This window comes from Eptatretus burgeri, chromosome 1 (genome assembly GCF_056783735.1).
Source record: "Eptatretus burgeri isolate ZD-2024b chromosome 1, Ebu_testis_v1, whole genome shotgun sequence".
NCBI lineage: Eukaryota > Metazoa > Chordata > Myxini > Myxiniformes > Myxinidae > Eptatretus > Eptatretus burgeri.
In genome coordinates, this window is record NC_140961.1 from 100,714,784 (window position 1) to 100,735,068 (window position 20,285).

Consider the following 20,285-nt stretch of genomic DNA (forward strand, 5'->3'; position numbering starts at 1 on the left):
GGAGAACCTTTCCTGATTTATGACAACGGTGCCAACAATCGCAACAGGGTGCTCGTCTTTTCAAGTGCTCCTCAATGCTTGGAAAAACTTGGTAACGTGGACACGGTTTATATGGACGGTAACTTCGCAATGGCACTGGCCATATTTTCGCAAGTATATTGTGTACGTATCCCATTCGGCCAAGATAACTTTATTACCGCAGCCTACACACTTCTACCTAACAAGAGGAGGATCACGTACGAGGAATTTCTTACTTCGATTGTTGATGCATGCCAAGGCGTCAACGTAGTCTTCTCTCCTTTACACACCATGACAGATTTTGAAGACGGCATGATGCGAGCAGTACGAGCTATCCTGGGTGCAAACACCATAACCCAAGGATGCTTCTACCACCTGACACAGAGCACGTGGCGAAAAATACAAGAATTCGGTTTGGCCGCTCAATATCGTCAGGACGACAATCTACAACTTTTTTGTTCGCAAATGGACGGCCTGGCTTTTTTTGCCAATTATAGATGTGCCTGCCGGTATGGTACATCTGTGGGCTATCTGTCCTCCAGCAGCCCAACCCCTGATAGACTACTTCGACAGAACCTACGTGTCTGGTGGAAATGGAGTCCAGCCGATCTTTCCTCCACACACATGGAATGTTCATCAACAAACATTGGATTACAATCCTCGGACCAACAACGTTGTGGAGGGCTGGAACAATAAAATGCGTGTGGTGATGAATTACCACCCAACCACGTCCAAAGTTGTAGAATGGTTCACAGCTCAGGTTCAAAGGAAGCCGTAGGGGTGGATACTGTCATCGCCCAGGATGCCATCGGGAATGTCAGGAGGAAGCGGGTGAAGCAGGAGTACGTGGAAATGCAGAGACGGCTGGTATCACTTATTGGTGACCTCCAGGCTGGTAGAAAAGACATTCCCCAGTTCCTTCGTGGAGTTGGCTTCAACATCAAACTGACCAGGAGGCTGGACAATTACTTGACACTGTCTTATAGAATTACAAAGTTACTTTGAGTAAATTACAGATTTCCAAATTAATATTAGTGTAATGCTATGAGACAGTGTAACTCCGTAGTATTAATTTGTAAATTATTGTAATATTAATTTGTAAATCTGTAATTGAGACAACCAGAGACAATAAATGTTAATTTGAAACAATTTATTCTGATAATAGTGGCCCAAATACAAGTTTTATCAAGCATCGTTGAGACTTGTCGTATATAGTCGAAGATGAATTTCATTTCATGCTTGAATGTCCCAATTACGATAATCTTTGTCGAATATATATTCCAAACAACATCCGAGAGATTCTGTCTCTCTCAACTTTTAAATTCCGATTCCATTATAGTAGTCAGTAAACTTGGTCAATACGTCATTATGCCAAGAAGATTCGCCGGCCATGAAATGAAAATGTTTATTACTGCTCTTCGGCCTTACTGGCCTTAAATGCAGTGAATAATAAATAATAATAATAATAATAATAATAATAATAATAATACTGTGACCAAATTACCTCGTGACCTAATTACCGTGACCAAATTACCTTGTGAGCGAATTACTGTGACCAAATTACCTCGTGACCGAATTACTGTGACCAAATTACCTTGTGACCGTTTTACCGTGACCAAGTTTCCGGTGACCAAATTTCCTGTGACCAAATTACCGCGCCCCGTTTCTTAGACCTAGAGGGGAGAGTGGGATTGAAGAGATTGTGGGAGTTTGTTCCAAAGGCAGGAAAAAAAAGAGGAATGAAAGAGTGAAGGTGAGCAGCAATTCTCGATTTTGGTAGTTTTACCAGAAGGGCGTTGCTGGTGGATCTTGAGCATCCTGCGGAAATATATGGGGGGGGGGTCATTTTGCAGAAAGAGCAGGGGGGGTGGGGGGCGAGGCCAAAGAAGAGATGGTTGTCCAAAACCGCAATCAGCATGCATATTTACATGTTGATCATTATATTCACACTTCAGCTTTAAATAATGGCTGGAGAGCAGCCTCAAAAGCTATTCTTGCAGAGGCAGTTTTAACAGTCAAAAGGGATGGCGCAAGGTGTCAGCCCACACCTAATCCTTCAGGTTCATGATCCTAGAATTGTTTGTTTACTTGGGTGCATAACTGCGTACGAGTAGTGGGTGTCGGTCAAACCCGTCCTCATCATACTGAGCAGGTTTAACAGAATTAGGTACTGAGTACTCGCCCCTTATGGGAATGGGACTAGATGTCATTGAAACCAAAGACCAATATGGGTGCAAGTGTTGGATGCTGCATGGTGGCACCAACTGGTTCATCCTTTCAATGCTGCCCTGCATAGTGTCCAAGTGTCTCAGGTGCGAATTTGCCACTTGCACACAGGATATACTGTAGTTGTTTTCCCATATAGCGTTTATCGGTTCATGGACTTAATCATGCTGGAAGCTCAGCATTGATCCCCCTTTAGGCCGTTAGGGTTAGGTGAAGAAGAAGCGGGGGGGGGGGATATGGGTCGCATGACCGTGAAGACAGCAGCACAAACTATGGGATGATGACAAAAACAACGCATGATGCACGTGTGTGCTAATGCCTTGTGCTTTGATTTTTCTGTTAGCACAGAGATAAAGGCTCGTAGACTACCTGAACAATAGGGTAGAAAAGAACAGGTGGACAAGGAAAAGAGTACCACATGCAAATAACAAACGGGCAGACATGAAAAGTCGTGACGTATGCACAACATATAAAACAGTATGATAAGTAAGCTACGGGAGGAGACATTCTAAAACCTGCATTTGATTGTGCAGACCTGATGTTGCTTTGCAACCCTCTTGTAAATCTTTAACTTTGCCACAAACTGGGGTGGGGGGGGGAACATCTCCCAATCATAACTGAAATCTTTGTCATGCACTTCCTTTCAATAGGCGGTATGCTGTCTGCATCATGTGTGTATCATAAACCTTCTGACAACTTGTAGTTGTTACTCTGCTCATGTGAAGCGAAAAGTGGGGTTAAGCAATTGGATCTCTTTTTATGTGTCTGTCTGTCCATCTACAAACGTCAGTTTATGACCGAGGAACAACTTCATTTCAATTGAATGTTATATTTTGAACACTAATCGGAACGTGATTTGGAAAACGAACCTGTAGTTTCACAGAACTTTGGCTCTGAATTCATCCCGATTGTACATGCGCAGAGAGGAGTGAGATTAAAAAATATATATACTCCATCTGCCTATCTGGCAGTCAAACAAAATTCAAAATCATTCCAAACAGAAAACTTACTGTCTTTAAGGACGTCATAAAGGACACAAACAGTCACGAAGAACTAACGTGACGTTTTAAATAGGGTGGTGTAAAAGAAGCTGCACCAAGGGCGATAATTTTTTGATATATATATTTTTTTACAACCTTTAAAACATTAATTTTATTTCAATTAATTTATATACTTGAACACTGTAGAGCACGTCACCTTTTGTCCTTTCAATACCCTTTTGTTTATCAGCAGGGACAAAATATGGCATTTTAATTAATCACGACCGTGCCGCTTGCAGACCATGCCCATGTCCTTGTTTTCTCAAGACTTCATGGGGTACGGTGTCCTATGAACTTTCGAGTTAATGTTGTGTTGTCAGCAGTACTGTGGCAAGGCTGATGATGTGTCACTTACTTCAGCTCCCTAACTCAGTTTCTTGGATACCATTTTAGTCTCTTGGATAATCCTGAAATGTTCCACAAATACAGGATTCTAGGAACTTTAAATTAGTCAAACCATTTTTGCAATACTACAGTTGTTATTAAACAGCTTTTACATAATTTCATATATTCTATATGATTCTGCATTTTTCAAAAAGTGCTTTTGCTTGACAGAAACATTAGTTCAACACTTTGAGGGCGTTTCTCCTGAATTGTATTCTGATGTTCATTGGTAGTAGTTTGCCCAATTGGTTATTTCCTTTCCTTAAATTGTCGGATAAACAAAATCTCATATTCTTGGCTTGTCAGCAGAGCTATTTGCAATCAAACTGTTTCCATGCATTTTCTTTATGAAAGAAACCCCAACCCATCACAGACCCTTCAGCAATACTGGGGGTCAATCCCCATTTGTGACTGAGGTAATTTTAGAGAATGTGATCTTTTGCTTGCTCAGCTTCAGAAACAAATAAACCTAGTCCTGGACCTAAATACTGCTCTGACAGGATAGCCGAGAGCTATGTGCAATCACTTTTGTGCTTTCTAGACTGGGTTCAAATCCTGGCCCAGCGAGAAACTTTCATCCTGGTTTTTTGCATGCAGGGCGATACATCAATGAGTGTGCCTTCACTCGGACGAATGTTACATTGAGTGTCCATTGTGAACAGGATGGGGGCATTAACCATGAATCATTGGGGGAGGGAAAGGGGGCACTCCATCACGAATGTTTCCAGATGTGCATAAGTTATTTATTTATTTATTTCAGATACGTGCTGTGTTTGCCTCTCCCCAGCCTCCAGATACATATCAATAACAAACATTACCTGGCTGCAATGGCATATCGCAGAGGGGATCCAGGCATTTTGGAAAAAACAAAATAAACTTTACTCAGGATATTGTATATATTTTCCCAGGGCAGGCAAGACATGGCTATAAAAGGACAGGCCAATTTTTAAAAGGGGCAGGGAACATTCTAAGAGGAGTGGGGTAGAGTGCCCCTCTGTTTCATCCTAAGTCTAATTTGTAAAGTACAAATCTCAGCTATAAAATGATTGCAACTTATAATAAATATCTTGACACCTTAGAGGTGGGTATGGGATAACTGATTCACTGGTTGATGTGAATAGCACTGCAGCATCGCAAATCAATTGTTCAAATTTGCATCATCAAAAATTGTCAGCTTTGGCTGACCAAGGCACAATCTCGGGTGGCTCCATATCTAGAATTGTTCGGAATACATTATTCTACATGTGTACCAATTTTGGTGCTTTTATGCAAATTTGAACAATTGATCTGAAATATCAGACTCTGCTGCTGGACTAGAATAAGATATAAAATTTCAAACAAGACCAATTTCTTCATGTTCAATTTCAGAATTTTCCACCAGTAGCAGAATTAAAAACTTGTTTGAAGTCTTCCTGAAAAGAATTTTCACATTTTTCAATTTACTTTTTGATTCTTCTCTTTTTTTTTGTTTGTTTTGCTCTCAGCTCGAGTTTGTGTGGAGTAGCTCGAACATGTGTTTCGTTTAAACGATTGAGGAAACTACTGTAATATTTTTGTCTTCATGCAGTGTGAAACGCACGTTTTGGTGAGCAGCAGTGAACTGAAAGGAATGGTCTCTGAGATTACAAATCTCAAAAATCAAGTCCCAAAAGTTCTTGCCGAAGTATTTGACAAAGCATCAAAGGTGGAAAGCTTGGAGAAAGGTGTGTTTGTACAGTGTAGTACTTGGCAAATTAATGGTTTTAAATGATTGCAGATTTTGATTTCCGACTTCACTTCATAAGTAATTATGTGTTTTTTGATTACCCAGCTTTAGAATCAAAGTGCAAGGAGATGGAGAAACTTAAAGTGGAATGCCAACACTTAACGGCGAAAGTAGAAGTGTGGATGGTCGAGTGTGAGAAAGAGAAAGAGGTCAGTGGGTGCATTTTAGAGAACATACAAGTGATATGAGAAATTGAACAATGAAACTGGCATCACAAAATAGCAGTTTACGCAGTCACCTGGTGTATAACAAACGAGTGAAACACTAGGAGACTGATCAAGTGACTTTGCATGTTTCAATGGATACTTTTTTAATGAATAAAAAATTCCTACATGTTGAAGCATTGCTTCATTGGGCCATCTATGAATTATGTACTCACAAATAACCATATCATAGACAAGTTATTCCACACAGTCTACCATAACAAGATAAAGGCAGTGTGTTTAAACTTTAAAGTGATCTGTTGCTAAGCCACAAAGTGCTTTTCATAAATGCTGCTATGGAGACCCAGAGACTTCACACACCTCTCATCATTCATTTTGAGAGCCATAAGTGTGATTCTGTGATCAGGTCAGGTATGAGAGGATGCGCTGGAGCAATGCGTCGCTGCGTCCACTTTCCGCCAGTACTCCAGGGGCCTCTATCTGGCCATCCCCAAGGCGGATACCTGGCCCATCCCCATCACCTTGAGAGGCCGATTAACTTGCTGCAACCATGAGGCATATGGTCGGCCCATTCACCTCCTACACACATGAGGCTCCCTCGCTGAGAGAATCTGGTGAGCAAGATCAATGTCTGGAATATGAGCCACATGTCCATACAGCCACAGCGGACACAGACTATACAGGTAACAAATCTCATCTGAGTCTCTCTCAGAAAATGCTCGTTGGACACAAAGTTTGACCAGCGATAGCCAAGGATTCTCTGAAGAGACATAGTTCCAAAGGAGTTTAGTCTCCATCTCAAATGCTTGGTCAGAGTCCAAGTCTCATATCCATTGAGCAATACTGGAAGCACCAAGACTTTCATCCTCCTGCATAGTTGCAGATGGCGCCATGATCCAGTGAATCCATGACTCCTCAGGCCCGACACAGTCGTCAATAGACCTCTGGCTCACAACATGCGGAGACATCAATATTACTGACAAGGTAAGTGAATCCCTCTGTGATCTCTACATCCTCACCAGAAACAGAAGCAGACAAGATAGCAGCATCCAGGATGTTGTTGAAAGCCTGGATCTTAGTTTTGACCCAGGAAACCTCTTAACCCCATGGCCCTGAGTCCTCATTCAGCGCCAGGAGCGTAAGAATATCCAGCATCTCCGCAAAGATGATTGCATCATCTGCAAAACCAGGGTCAGAGATCTTGACATTCCCAAACGATTCACCACAGTTTGCTCTCTCCAGAATCCAGTCCACACAAGCACTGGAAAGTCTGGGGGCCTTTACACACCCCTGACAAACTCCAGTAACAGGAAATAAGTCATAGGTGGAACCACCACACCCCGCACTTCCTACCACAGTATAGTTCAGAAATCAGATTGGTAAAAGACCAATGTTGGATTGGTCCATTTTGGTGGTACTCCACGAAGACCGAGAATTCTCCAGAGGGCATCCCAATTCACTGAATCAAATGCTTTGCAGAGATCAACATAGGCTACTTGCAGCCCCTGCCAAAAGTCTTGTTTGCATCCAGTGAGGACCCAAAGAGCAAGGATAAGGTCAATTGTTGACCTCTTTGGTATTTATTTAGTGTAAAGCCCGACTGCCCTGTGCACTGGGACTCCAGCAGATGGTGGCAAACCCTATCAATAATTATAATTATAATTATCTAACTATAGACCTTGCCCAGCACTGAGAGCGACATTGCCCCTCTGTAATTGTTGCAGTCTGGGCCCCTCTTCCAGTCGGTTGGGATGATGCCTGTATTCTTGACAGAGCACTGAACTGCATGTAATGACATGAGTACAGAATTTCCACCAGCCTTGAGAAGTTCAGCATGGATGCCACAGATCGCAGGAGCTTTACCCCATTTCAACCGGTTCACTGCAATCTGCATTTCCACAAACAAAGATGGACCAGAGTTTATTGGAGGGTCAGCAATAGAGATAGTAACACTCCTGACATCCAACTCAACAGCTGGTGGAACAGCCTAGTACAGCCGCTCAAAGTAAGCGGCCCAGCAGGCCTTCACTTCGGACTCCTCTGTCAAGAGCCCACCACCCTCCGCTCTTACTGCATTACACCAAGGGACGGGCTTGGAGGAACGCAATGCGCGAATTCCCCTGTAAGCAGGACAAGAATCACTTGAACACAGGTGGTGCTCTACCCCCTCACAGATTCCTCGCACATAGGCCTCCTTGTCCACCCTTAGCACACGTACAGTTTTACGCTTCAACTCCCTGAACAGCTCAGCTCTAACATTCAGCCTGGCCCTGCGACTCTGGTCAATGGTATCCAGTGTCCCTTGAGAGACAAAATTCTTCTTCACCCTCTGGTGAGTTCCAAGACATCCTTTGGCAACATCAATGATGCTGGTCTTGAAGGCACTCCACAACTTTTCAGGATCCCCCAAAGCACCCAGACCCCCCAAATCCCCACCCAGTGTGTTTGCAAACTCCTCAACTACCCTCTCATCCTGGAGCTTGCCAACATCCAGCCTTGGCTGGGATGGTACCATTCTCCTGGATTTAAGGTGCAACTTAAGAGTTGCTACAACAAACCTGTGGTCAGTATTGAAGAACTGAGTCTCCAGTAGACCCTGCAGTACTGGATCATCCTCCAGCGACCATCAATGAGCACATGGTCAATATCATTTGCTACACCACCAGTGTTGGAATATCAACTCCAGCGATGAGCCTGTGGGCACTGAAACCATGAACCGGCCACCCTAAGCCCGTGACTTCTTCCAAAGTGAAGGAACTTATTGCCATTCTGGTTCACAGTTCCAGACCCATGGGGGCCAACACATGTCTCATAACCATCCCTATCAGTTCCAGCTGATGCATTGAAAAACCCCCAAGACTAGAAGAGTATCTTGGCTTGGGCACAGATCAACCACAGACTCAAGCATGGCATGGAATGCGTCCTTCACAGTGAGATCACTCGCCTCAGTTGGAGCATATACCGAGACCAGGGAAACAACATTCAAGGTGTGACAAATCCTTAGTCTCATAAAACACTTGTTGACCGCTGTTGCCTCAATTATCATTGGAGTCAGGTTATTGGACACAGCTACAACAATTCCTTGGCATGATAACCATCAGAGTGACCAGACTAACATAATAGGTATAACCACCCACCATGATCTTGCTGCAATCAGGTCTCTGAACCTCAGAGGGTGATGCAATACCAATGTCCAAACGCTAGAGCTTGCTCAACTCCTGGATAAATAATCTGAGCTATTGGCAATTCTCCTGACTGTTCTTGTGTAAAGTTGAAGCAAAATACCTTCTCTGGATCCTTTCTTAAATAATGGTGAGACATTTGCTGGTGTCAAATCCTCTGGGACCAATGCTGACTCCAGTGAGAGATTGAAAATATCCGTTAATATCTCACTTACCTGCTCAGCCACTTCCCTCAACACTCTCGGGTGCATATTATCCAGCCCTGGAGCCTTATCTACTCTTAGATTTCCTCGCTGTTCCTTTACTTCCTCCACTCCAACCTGGATCTTCTGTAAAAGCCCTTTCTCGACTCCTTGATAAATATTCTCTGGTATTGGCAATTCTATTGACTGTTCTTGTATAAAAGTTGAAGCAAAATACCTGTTTAATAAGCCTCCCACCTCACTTTCATCACTAACCACTCTCCCGTTGCTATTCCTCAATGGGCCTACACTGGTCCTCACCTGCTCTTTCCCCCTGATATACTTAAAGAATGCCTTGTTATTATGTTTAATATTCTTAGCCATGTCCTTCTCATACTCTGTTTTGGCTTGCCGAGTTATTTTCTTAACTTGCCTCTGTTTCCTCTGATTGTGAGATAAATCGAACTTCAGTCCTGTTTTTTTAAATCTTCTACTAAATGCCTTCTGCTTCTCCTTAATATCATTCCTTATCTCACTACTCCACCACCCTGGCCTCTTCCTGCTTCTAATTTTACACCTCATTGGAATGTACTCTCTCTGTACTCTACACATTTGCTCCTTGAAGGTTTCCCATTTCCCTGATGCTGATTGGCCTATTGTTATTTTCTCCCAATCTATATCACCCAACTCTCTCCTCATACCCTCAACGTTTGTCTTCCTGAAATCAAATAGCCTTACCCTACTATCCTGAACTCCAACCCTTAACAGAATCTTTGCACACACAATGTTATGGTCACTTGCTCCGAAATGCTCCCCAACCTCCACCTCCACCATAGTGGGATTGTTACTTAAAAGGAGGTCCAACATTGCACTTCCCTGAGTGGGCTTATCTACAAACTGGGTTAAAAAGCAATCCTGGACTAAAACTAGGAAATCCTCATCTGCTCTTCCCTTTCCCTGTTCCTGACCCAATCTATCCCTGGCAAGTTAAAATCCCCCATAATCAATACTCTTCCCTTACCACATGCCCTTTTGAATTATTCATGTTCTCCTCCCTCCTCTTCCTTCACACCCAGAGCCAAATAAAAGCATCCTACCAGTATCTTACTGTTTTTACAATCTCCAATCGCTACTCTTACAGAATCCTCCACATTAATTCTTTACTTAATGTCACCCCTTTCTCTTGATGCAATTCTGTCCTTTACCCAGATTGCTAGTCCTCCTCCTCCTCATATTCTCTCCTTCCTATCACACTGATACACCTAGTCGCCTTCTAATCCTGTCCTCCAGTTACTTTCCTCCTTAAACCATGTCTCACTCACTGCAACTCTATCGTACTCCTCGCTATACACTTTGGCTTCAAGCTCTTCCATCTTATTATTTAAACTTCTGGCATTGCCATGGAATATGTTTAACTTTTCCCTTCCTGAAATTATATTTTCTTGCCTGGTCTTACTCATCACAATTCCATCATCAGTTCCTTCCTTAATAGCTTCTCCACCCTCCACTGACCTAAAAATGCCTGAATTCCTTCCTCAATTCCCACTGCAAACCTTGCTGTCCCTTTTCTATAAAACATACAGCCATCATTCCGGAAACACTCCCTTTGTCCCTGAAATGATTCCCGTAAAATCTTAAATGTAAAACATTCCTCCCTACACCATTCTTTCAGCCATTGGTTGACGTCTATTGCTCTGCTCATAATTTCTATGTTGTTTCCTAATCTTGGGAAAATCCCAGAAAACATGAGCTCACATACCTTTGCTTTCAGCCGCTTACTCAATATCCTGTATCTATTTTTCAAAACCTCTGAGTAAACTTTCCCTACATCATTCGCACCAGAGGTGTACCACAACCAACTTCTTCCTGCCATGACGCGATACAATATCGTTTACCCTTCCTTCAATGTCCATAACTCCTGCTCCTTCAAAACTGCACAGAATTCTATGTTTACGATCCTTCCTGCAGAATGAAGAATCGACATATTTAGTTGTCTCATCACCAACAAAAATCTGACTCCCATACCTCATTTCTGCCAATTTATATTGGGGCACCTCCACCACAGTCTGCACCTGCTGCACTTCCACCACTGCCTGAAACCGCTACACCGTTACCACCGCCTGCCCCCACTGCACAGTCACCACCGCCAGGCCCCGTTGCACCGTCACCACCACCAGGCCCCGTTGCACCGTCACCACCGCCAGGCCCCATTGCACCATCACCACCACCAGGCCCCGTTGTACCATCACCACCACCTGCCCCCGTTGCACCGTCACCACCTTCTGCCCCCGTTGCACCGTCACCACCTTCTGCCCCCGTTGCACCGTCACCACCTTCTGCCCCCGTTGCACCGTCACCACCGCCTGCCCCCGTTGCACCGTCACCACCGCCTGCCCCCGTTGCACCGTCACCACCGCCTGCCCCCGTTGCACCGTCACCACCGCCTGCCCCCGTTGCACCATCACCACCGCCTGCCCCCGTTGCACCGTCACCACCGCCTGCCCCAGTTGCACCGTCACCACCGCCTGCCCAGTTGCACCGTCACCACCGCCTGCCCAGTTGCACCGTCACCACCGCCTGCCCCCTTCTGGAAATTTCTTTTTACAATCTTTAAAATCATTATTTTAGGTAAATTGAAGTATCGATTTCAACATTGTATTGTGTGAGGTAAAGGGTTTTATGAACTCTCATTTAATTATACATTTGGTGATGTTGTATATTAATTTACCAAGTTATTATGTCTTTTGGATTTGGTGAGGTTTGGTTGTGAAAGGTGTCTGAACATCATCCCCAGGAATGCATCTTCAAATAATAACACAATATCGATGGGAAAATATTTTTCGCTATATGCATTTTCACGATTCACATTAATCTTATGGAACTAGTTTGTGTAGATATCAAAAGATTTTTGCAGGGATTTTTTTTGTGTGCATTGTCGTGGTTCATATATGTAAGAGCTTGCACACAGAACGTTAAACAAAAGGAGCAGGAGACAAGAGGTGTGGGAGAGGTAAGCACAAAACAGTGGGGAACAGAAACATTTGGATATCTGTGGAAGGGAGAGGGATTGGCAAGTTACACGGATTGGTATCTCCTGTGATGAAGTTGAGTCTTTGGGTCTCTCACTCTATCATCACAGGCAGGTCGGTGGTCTTTCTGTCTTCTTCCATCTCCTCTCTGGTCTCGCCCCCCCTGCTTTGTCTGCGATATGTCCCCACCATATTTCAGCAAGGTGCTCAACGTCCGCCAACAACCCTCTTCTAGTAAAACTACCAAAATCATGAATCACTGTTCACCTTCACTCTTTCATTCCTCTTTCTTTCCTGCCTTTGGAATAAACTCCCACACTCTCTTCAATCCAATTCTTCCCTCCAGGCCTTCAAAACATCTGTTCACCACCATCTCTTGTCTTCCCCCATCGAAAACCATGATATTTTCTACCCTTGTTAATTCACTCCAAACCCACCTCCTTCAAAATCCCTGCTTTCCTTCCTGAAAGTCCCTGTCGTGTCCATGTTGGGATGATTCATTGTAATTATTAAGAAGCACAGCCAACCAAAATGACAAAACTCAACCAAACCATGCCTAATTTGATACAAACAGGTGAGAGCCTGTGAAGTCTCAGGTGACGTTTCGTTCCTCACCCATGAACCACTTGGCTTTGAAGAAGTCTGTGGATTCGGAACAAAATGTCATCTGAGACTTGATCGGCTCTTGCTCGTTTGTATCAAAATCGGCGTGAATTTGGTTTGGTTTTATCATTTTCGTTTTCTGTGCCTTTTAATAACTTCATATGTATATCCACAATTATACAGATATTGCATGTGTTTCCAAGAAGTTATTTAATGAGACTAAAAATCTGGAAAGAAAGAAACAAGAAAACTGTTGAACCCAAAAAGTACACCAAAACAATGAACTTAGGAAAACACCATGAGTTTTATCATCTTTTGTTGTCCTCCAGGATAAACTTATATTACGAAAGAAGGTGGCAGAAACACGACAACACTTGGCGCATCAGGCTGAATACTGTACTGCTTTTGGTGCTGCTGCCTGTACTCTTCTATGGAGAGTGTCCCGTTCTGAGGACACAGTGCAGACTATCCTCAATGGAGTAAGGAAGTTGGATGGAAAGGGCACATTTCAGTGGTATTTGCCACCTTAAGGGAGGAAAAGAAGTGTGTGTGTGTGTGTGTGTGTGTGTGTGTGTGTGTGTGTGTGTGTGTGTGTGTGTGTGTGTGTGTGTGTGTGTGTGTGTGTGTGTGTGTGTGTATGTGTGTGTGTGTTTGTGTGTGTCACACATACGCGCACACAATTTACCATCACCCCCATACCATATTGAACTAGAACGGGCACTCAGTAGAGCGCATACCTTCGCCAACACTACATTCCCCCCCCCCCCCAGAAACCGTTCATTGTGAGGGTATTTAATCCCATACCACATCTGCCATCTCATATGTGTTATGATGGCTTAAAAACATTAAATTTCCTGCTGTTTGACACTGATTCACATACATTGTACATAACAATTTCTGTATGAACTCCTTGACCTTTTTGGGTGTCGGTGTCAAGTCAATCTGATGACAACTGGTCACATTATAAGAAATCAAATATTACACATCACAGGATAGGGAATTGAATTCTAAACATTTTGAATCTACTTCCATGCAAATTGTATAAGAATTGACCACGTTATGATAATAAAGGTCGTTGACCCCCCCTGACCTTTGACCCAAACCGCGAACAAAGGTAATGACGTCATTGTGTCATATCGTATATCACAAGATTATGCATTGAATTCGCAACATTTTGGCATTGGTTGCATGCAAATTGGATAAAAATCGACTGCCCTATGGCAAAATGACGATTTTTACCTTTTCATGACCTCGACCTTGACCTTTGTACTCTTAATTTTGTAATTGGAATTAGAGTGTGGGGAACAGAACAGTCAACATTTTGGTGTTGGTTTCATGCAAATCGGATAAGAATTGACCGTGTTATGACTAAAACCGCACATTTTGCAATGGCGTGACCCCCCCTGACCTTTGACTCCCAACTGCTTATAAGGGTTATTACGTCATTGTGTCATGTCACATATCACAAGATGGGGCATTGAATTCTGAACATTTTGGCATTAGTTGCATGCAAATTGGATACAAATTGACCGCGCTATGGTAAAAAGACGATTTTGACCTTTTCATGACCTTGACCTTGACCTTTGACCCGATCACTCCCAAAATCTAATCAAATGGTCCTCGGATAATAACCAATCATCCCACCAAATTTGCTGCGATTCAGTTCAATACTTTTGGAGTTATGCGAATAACAAACAAACAAACACACATATTCACAAATAAATAAATAAATACACAGCGATCAAAACATAACCTTCGCAACAAAGTTTGCGAAGGTAATTATATATTTATATACACGTTACCCTCTCCATTATCTTTATTTATTAGAGGTAATAGCAAATACAACCCATCACTTCACTGATATAAATATTAATGGAGCGATGGAGGGGGGGGGTTAAAGAAAGAGGGAGGGAGGGAGAGAGGAGAATGGGAGAGTGGGGGTAGGGGAGTCGGGGGTGTTCTGGATATGCGTTTGATAGGAAGACTTGAAGGAAAGCCAGGGTGTAAAAAAAAATTGCGAAGAAAAATATAAGCTTTCATTTGCCCAATTCACACATTCTTTGACACCACTTCCTCTCCTTGACCTCCGGAGAGTTGTATGGTGGGGGAGTGGTTTTGGGAGGAGGATAGCGTGAGGGGAAGGAAGGGAGGGCAGGCGAAGGCAGCACAAGGAGGGGAAGGCAGTGTTGGCGGGTGGGGGTGGGCAGCATGAGGGGGGGGTGTCAGCATGTGGGGGGAGGCGGTGGAAGGCAGCGCGAGGGAAAGGGGAAAAGCGAGGAAGTGGGAGGGAAAGGCGAGGCAGCACAAAGGAAAGCGGAAAGGCGAGGAAGTGTGAGGGAAAGGGGAGGCAGCACGAGGGAAAGGGGAGGCAGTGCAAGGGAAAGGGGAAAGGCAAGGCAGCGCGAGGGAAAGGGGAAAGGCAAGGCAGCGCGAGGGAAAGGGGAAAGGCAAGGCAGCACGAGGGAAAGGGGAAAGGCAAGGCAGCGCGAGGGAAAGGGGAGGCAGCGTGAGGGAAAGTGGAAAGGCAAGGCAACACGAGGGAAAGGCAAGGCAGCGTGAGGGAAAGGGGAAAGGGGAGGCTGTGCGAGGGAAATGGGAAAGGCGAGGCAGCGTGAGGGAAAGGGGAAACGGGAGGCAACGTGAGGGAAAGGGGAAAGGTGAGGCAGTGCGAGGGAAAGGGGAAAGGCAAGACAGCATGAGGGAAAGGGGAGGCAGCGCGAGGGAAAGGTGAAAGGGGAGGCAGCACGAGGGAAAGGCAAGGCAGCGCGAGGGAAAGGGGAAAGGCAAGACAGTGCGAGGGAAAGGGGAAAGGGGGAGGCAGCGTGAGGGAAAGGGGAAAGGGGAGGCAGCATGAGGGAAAGGGGAGGCAGCGTGAGGGAAAGGGGAAAGGGGAGGCAGCATGAGGGAAAGGGGAGGAATCGCGAGGGAAAGGGGAGGCAACGTGAGGGAAAGGGGTGGAAGGCAGCGCGAGGAAAAGGGGAAGAAGTTAGCTCGAGGGAAAGGGGAGAAAGGCAGCGCGATGGAAAGGGGAGGAAGGCAGCATGAGAGGAGGAGAAGGCTGTGTGAGGGGAGGAGACGGCTGCGTATGGTGAAAGGAAGGCAGCATTAGGGCAAGGGAAGGAAGCATGAGGGGAGGGAAGGCAGCATAAGAGCAAGGGAAGGAAGTGTGTGGGGAGGGACAGGGAAGGAATCATGAGGGGAGGGGGAGGGAAAACAGCATAATGGGAATGAAGGCAGCATAAGGGCAAGTTAAGGAAGGATGAGGGGAGGGGATTCAGCTTACCAGGGCAGCAACATTTTATTTTTAACCGCTGTGTCCCATGTAAAACCGGGCGGGAGCATTTTAAAATTGAAACTCGTGCTTTCTACCTGGCAAAGGCCTGCCTGCATGCATGCTCCTACCCCTATGTATTCCTCCAACCTGCTCGCATGCAGGCATGCAAAAAACACCACCACGTCTGACCTCCATGTGTGCTGTCTACGTATCTCTTCGTTTTCAGCCACTGCTGACTCTTAATATATTGCAGAAACAATTAGTGTATTTATATTAATATTTTGTCATGAAAGCAGATCACACAAAACAGTAAAATGTAAACTGCATACATAATTGCCATAATAAAAGGACTCCTCTCGACTATCATCGTGGATTGTAAAAGTGGGGTCGAGAGCACGGCATTGCACCAGATTCCTGAATCTTTTCTTTACTAAATATTTTCGTCGAAACAGTAGAAAAAAGTATGCTAAATGTGAATTTTTATTCCGTTTTTTTATTTTATTTTAGCAATTATGTAAAGATTGGAATTTCCATCATCGAAGCGATGGATCTTGCTTCTCGTGGTTTTGAAAGGAACAACCAAGCAGCTTGGTGAGCACTTGCCAAGTGGCTTAAGCACTCAAGCATGCACTCCAATGGAATGCCTGGCTTGGCAAGTGATTACCCAATGGCATCGGTCAGATAAACCTGTGCAGCCGGACACGCCCAAGCAATGTCCGAATTGGACAAATGAACACTTTTCAGCAGTCGATACTGCTGTTTCGTTCAAATGTGGAGCTTAAATTTGGTAATTTGGCTTAATTTAAGAGATTCTCGAGGTTATGAGATGTGCGGAAATGAAATCAAACCACGAATGCTGGCGTCTCCGGGCGATTGTAAGCATTGCAACGTATGCAGCGATTTGTAGGTATGATGAGCAGGGATTGGGTAATATGAATGAGGAAAGTGCAAAAAACAGAACATTGTTTTGAAGTAATCATTGCAGCCTGTTCCAAGTTAGGCATGGTTGAGCAGGCTAAAAAACATGTTGGCTTCAGACCCCAGTGAGGTAACCCAGGATATGCGTTAAGACTCCATTTTGAGCGAGGTGGCCGAGGATGCGCCTGATGAAGGATATAATTAAATAAGGCCGTTAGTTATCTTCAAAAGGGGTGTTTTAATAAAACCAACCACCCAATTTTCACTCTTGCACTTCCTTGGAGTTTTCTTTGTCTGCATGCAAAGTTTCAGGCTGATCGGTTTCATGGTTTTGGAGTTATGGAGGACGGACACACACACACACACACACACACACACACACACACACACACACACACACACACTGACATTGATTTGTATAGATTTTATTATCTCTGTAAACTATGCCTGTTGTATTTTTAATGTGCAGTTGGGAGCTGTGACCTCCACGAGGACTTGCATGGTTGTTATATTTCCATTAACTGCACTAGTCTTGGCATGTTCATTCACTTAATTTACACTCATAAATGCAGAATCTCATTTCTTTCCCATTTGTTTGCACGTGCCATATAATTTAACGTATTCTAATAATGTGTGCATCTCCCATGTTATAATCTCATTCTTCAATGTGTTAGGAGTCCCATATAATCTTTATCGTTTATCATTTAAAACTTAAGACAGAATTTGGAATTGTCAATGGCTTCACTTTTGCTTAACATACATAACAAAAATGAAATTCACGCAATAAATAGTAATTGTAATATTTTATTTCACTTGAGATCGTGTTAGTTTCCCTTTAAACACAAGCAAACCACTCTTTGACATCGAGAAACGACATCTGAGGACCAGAGGCGACAGATTTATCTCCACAAACATTTGATAGAAAGTGTTAGTGAAAGCGATGCCATCTTGGAAATCAGTCAGTTGTGATGCAGCAATCCTGAATATTTTCCTTGTCCTAAATTGTTGTTAAGATTGTGTAAGAGTGGATATTTATTTGGTAAAGTAGAACACAGTTCATTTCCATAACATCATGCCAATGTGTCGATTATAGTTGTATGACAGTTGCCTTATTTTTTTGAGGCCAAGGTGGAAGAGTTTTTCACACTTACTAGTCAGACTCTGGACAGCTTCATGAAGTCAATGATTGAAGAAGGAAAACGCAAGAATATTGATGAAGAAGAAAATCAATTTGTGTTGGCCATGGCGGGGACTATTACAAGTAAGATTTATCAATTGCCTTTACAAGTATTGTATATTATTACAGAGCCTTATCTTCTCTTAGATTTCCTCGCTGTTCCTTTACTTCCTCCACTCCAACCTGGATCTTCTGTAAAAACCCTTCCTCACCTCCTTGATAGATACTCTCAGCTATTGGTAATTCTCCTGACTGTTCTTGTATAAAAGTTGAAGCAAACTACCTGTTTAATAAGCCTGTCATCATCGTCACCACGGCCTGCCCCTGCTGCACCGTCACCACGGCCTGCCCCCGCTGCACGGTCACCACGGCCTGCCCCCGCTGCACGGTCACCATGGCCTGCCCCCGCTGCACCATCACCACTTCCAATATCCTTACCAACCTCACTCCACTACCATAACCAACTATTATTAACAAATATGTCACATTCTGCTACTTGCGGCAAGATATCTAAGCATTCCTTCAACCTCATAATAACTATCCTCAAGTGGGCTATTTCTTCACACTTCCTGCAACAGTAAGAACTCTCTGCTTCCCCTGTTGTTGATATGGCCCACATTGAGCAACTATCACATTTTATGAACTCCTCTTCCTTTCTCCTTCAGTCTCTATTTATACCCTTTTTTATCCCCATACAACCAAGGCCCCAACTGAGAATGCTAAACTTAATACGAGGCCTCCCCCTGCTGCTTTCAATAAATTCACAGAAATACATGCTAAAACTGTTATGAACACAATTACAGCTTTATAAATACAGTTCCACAGCCCCTGACACACTCACCTTAACAAAATACGCAAAACAACACACAAGCACACTTGTTTTGTTCTGGTCGAGATTACCGTCTCGCATTTTTGCATTTCTTTTACAAAAAAAATGACTTGTGTGCATTTTGGTGTTTGAAAAGTCGGATGCTCCCAGGAGATTGATTGCAGAGAGATTTAGGGTGGGTAGTGTTTTGGTCAATGCATACAAGAGGCTATAAGTTGAGAGGACAGCTTGTGTATACATTCTGATCATTGTACTGTACAGTGTTAACATTGTACTATTTTCCCAATTTATTTAAACTACAGTGAATCCTTAACTATTGCGGGTTTCGACCAATCGCGAGCAACCTATTGTGTTCTGATTTAGTTGTCGTGGCATTTCATTTTGGCCAATCGCGTTTTTTGAGCTGAGCTGAGCTGAGTCATTGTTTTCATCTACGTGTACGATTACCTTCGATTACTAGCCTTTTCTTGTTTCTCACGCACAGTTAATTGTAATAATCAGACCAGCAGATGGGAATGAAACTAAATTTTATAATGAATCGTCATGGAACAGGAAATGACATACGGAGATTCTGGACAAGATCTACTTGATCCAGTAGAGACACAACAGTTAATAATGGCACCCAAATGGAAAACAATGGACAAAATTAGTTGTGCCAAACGACAGAGAAAGGTTATGACATTGCACAAAAAAAATCGAGTTGTTAGATAGGTTGGCAAGAGGTCAAAGTGCAGCATCTGTGGTCACCATTCTGAGATCAATTAATCGACTGCGCATTTAAAAGTGAGTCCAAGTGTTCTCATTCCAGTTCCATGATCCTCTCATTGAAAGGATGGAAAAAGCACTTAAAGTTTGCACCGAAGACCAAACGGGATAAAATGCCTTTGAGTGTACCAGTGTACGGGAGAAACCACTACGGATTTACCCCTTTGAGTGGACCGGTGATACCGGAAAAATCATGACAGATTTACCAACGTTTCCACAAGGCACCCTGGGATGAAGGCTCCAATTCAATCATGGCATCCCATGATCCTGTGAAAACTACCCACCGCAGCTCTTGGAACTAATGGAGGCAAAGGAATTTATGCCGAGCAGGTTTTTAACTTCGAAGAGACTGGATTATTTTGGAAGAGGATGCCATCTCGTACCTTCCTGTTCAAGCAGGAAAGATCTGCTCAGGTTCAAGGTGACTAAGGATTGTCTTACACTTCTTCTATGTGGCAATGCAGCAGGTGACTTCATCATGCTCCTGATGATCTAACAGCCATCACACATTCAACATCAACATCTTTCTTACTTCCACCCTCCCACTCTTACAGCATTATCATTGTCATCGCGAGCTCAGTCTTTTGTTTTCTATTTATGACTAACTACGTAAAATGTTTCCTCTCACCCACCTCATGCTTGTGTAAAAAACACCTCGCTGTTTTGTAGGAAATTAAAAAGGTAAAAGACTTGTGTTGTGTTTATTATATACTGCATTGATTTTATTTA

The 20,285-nt window shown here is 43.7% G+C and overlaps 1 protein-coding gene across 2 annotated transcripts in view; it reads left to right on the forward strand.

Moving 5' to 3' along the window:
* Positions 1–20,285, forward strand: part of HSF2BP (heat shock transcription factor 2 binding protein) — a 72,323-nt gene that overhangs the window by 21,645 nt on the left and 30,393 nt on the right. The window contains exons 2-5 of one of the 2 annotated variants that reach the window (XM_085893208.1): positions 5,236–5,371; positions 5,479–5,582; positions 12,923–13,072; positions 17,890–18,046. In XM_085893208.1, coding sequence (XP_085749334.1) covers positions 5,236–5,371; positions 5,479–5,582; positions 12,923–13,072; positions 17,890–18,046 — 547 coding nt within the window. The remainder of the gene's footprint in view (positions 1–5,235; positions 5,372–5,478; positions 5,583–12,922; positions 13,073–17,889; positions 18,047–20,285) is intronic. The other variant, XM_085893218.1, reaches the window with a different exon arrangement.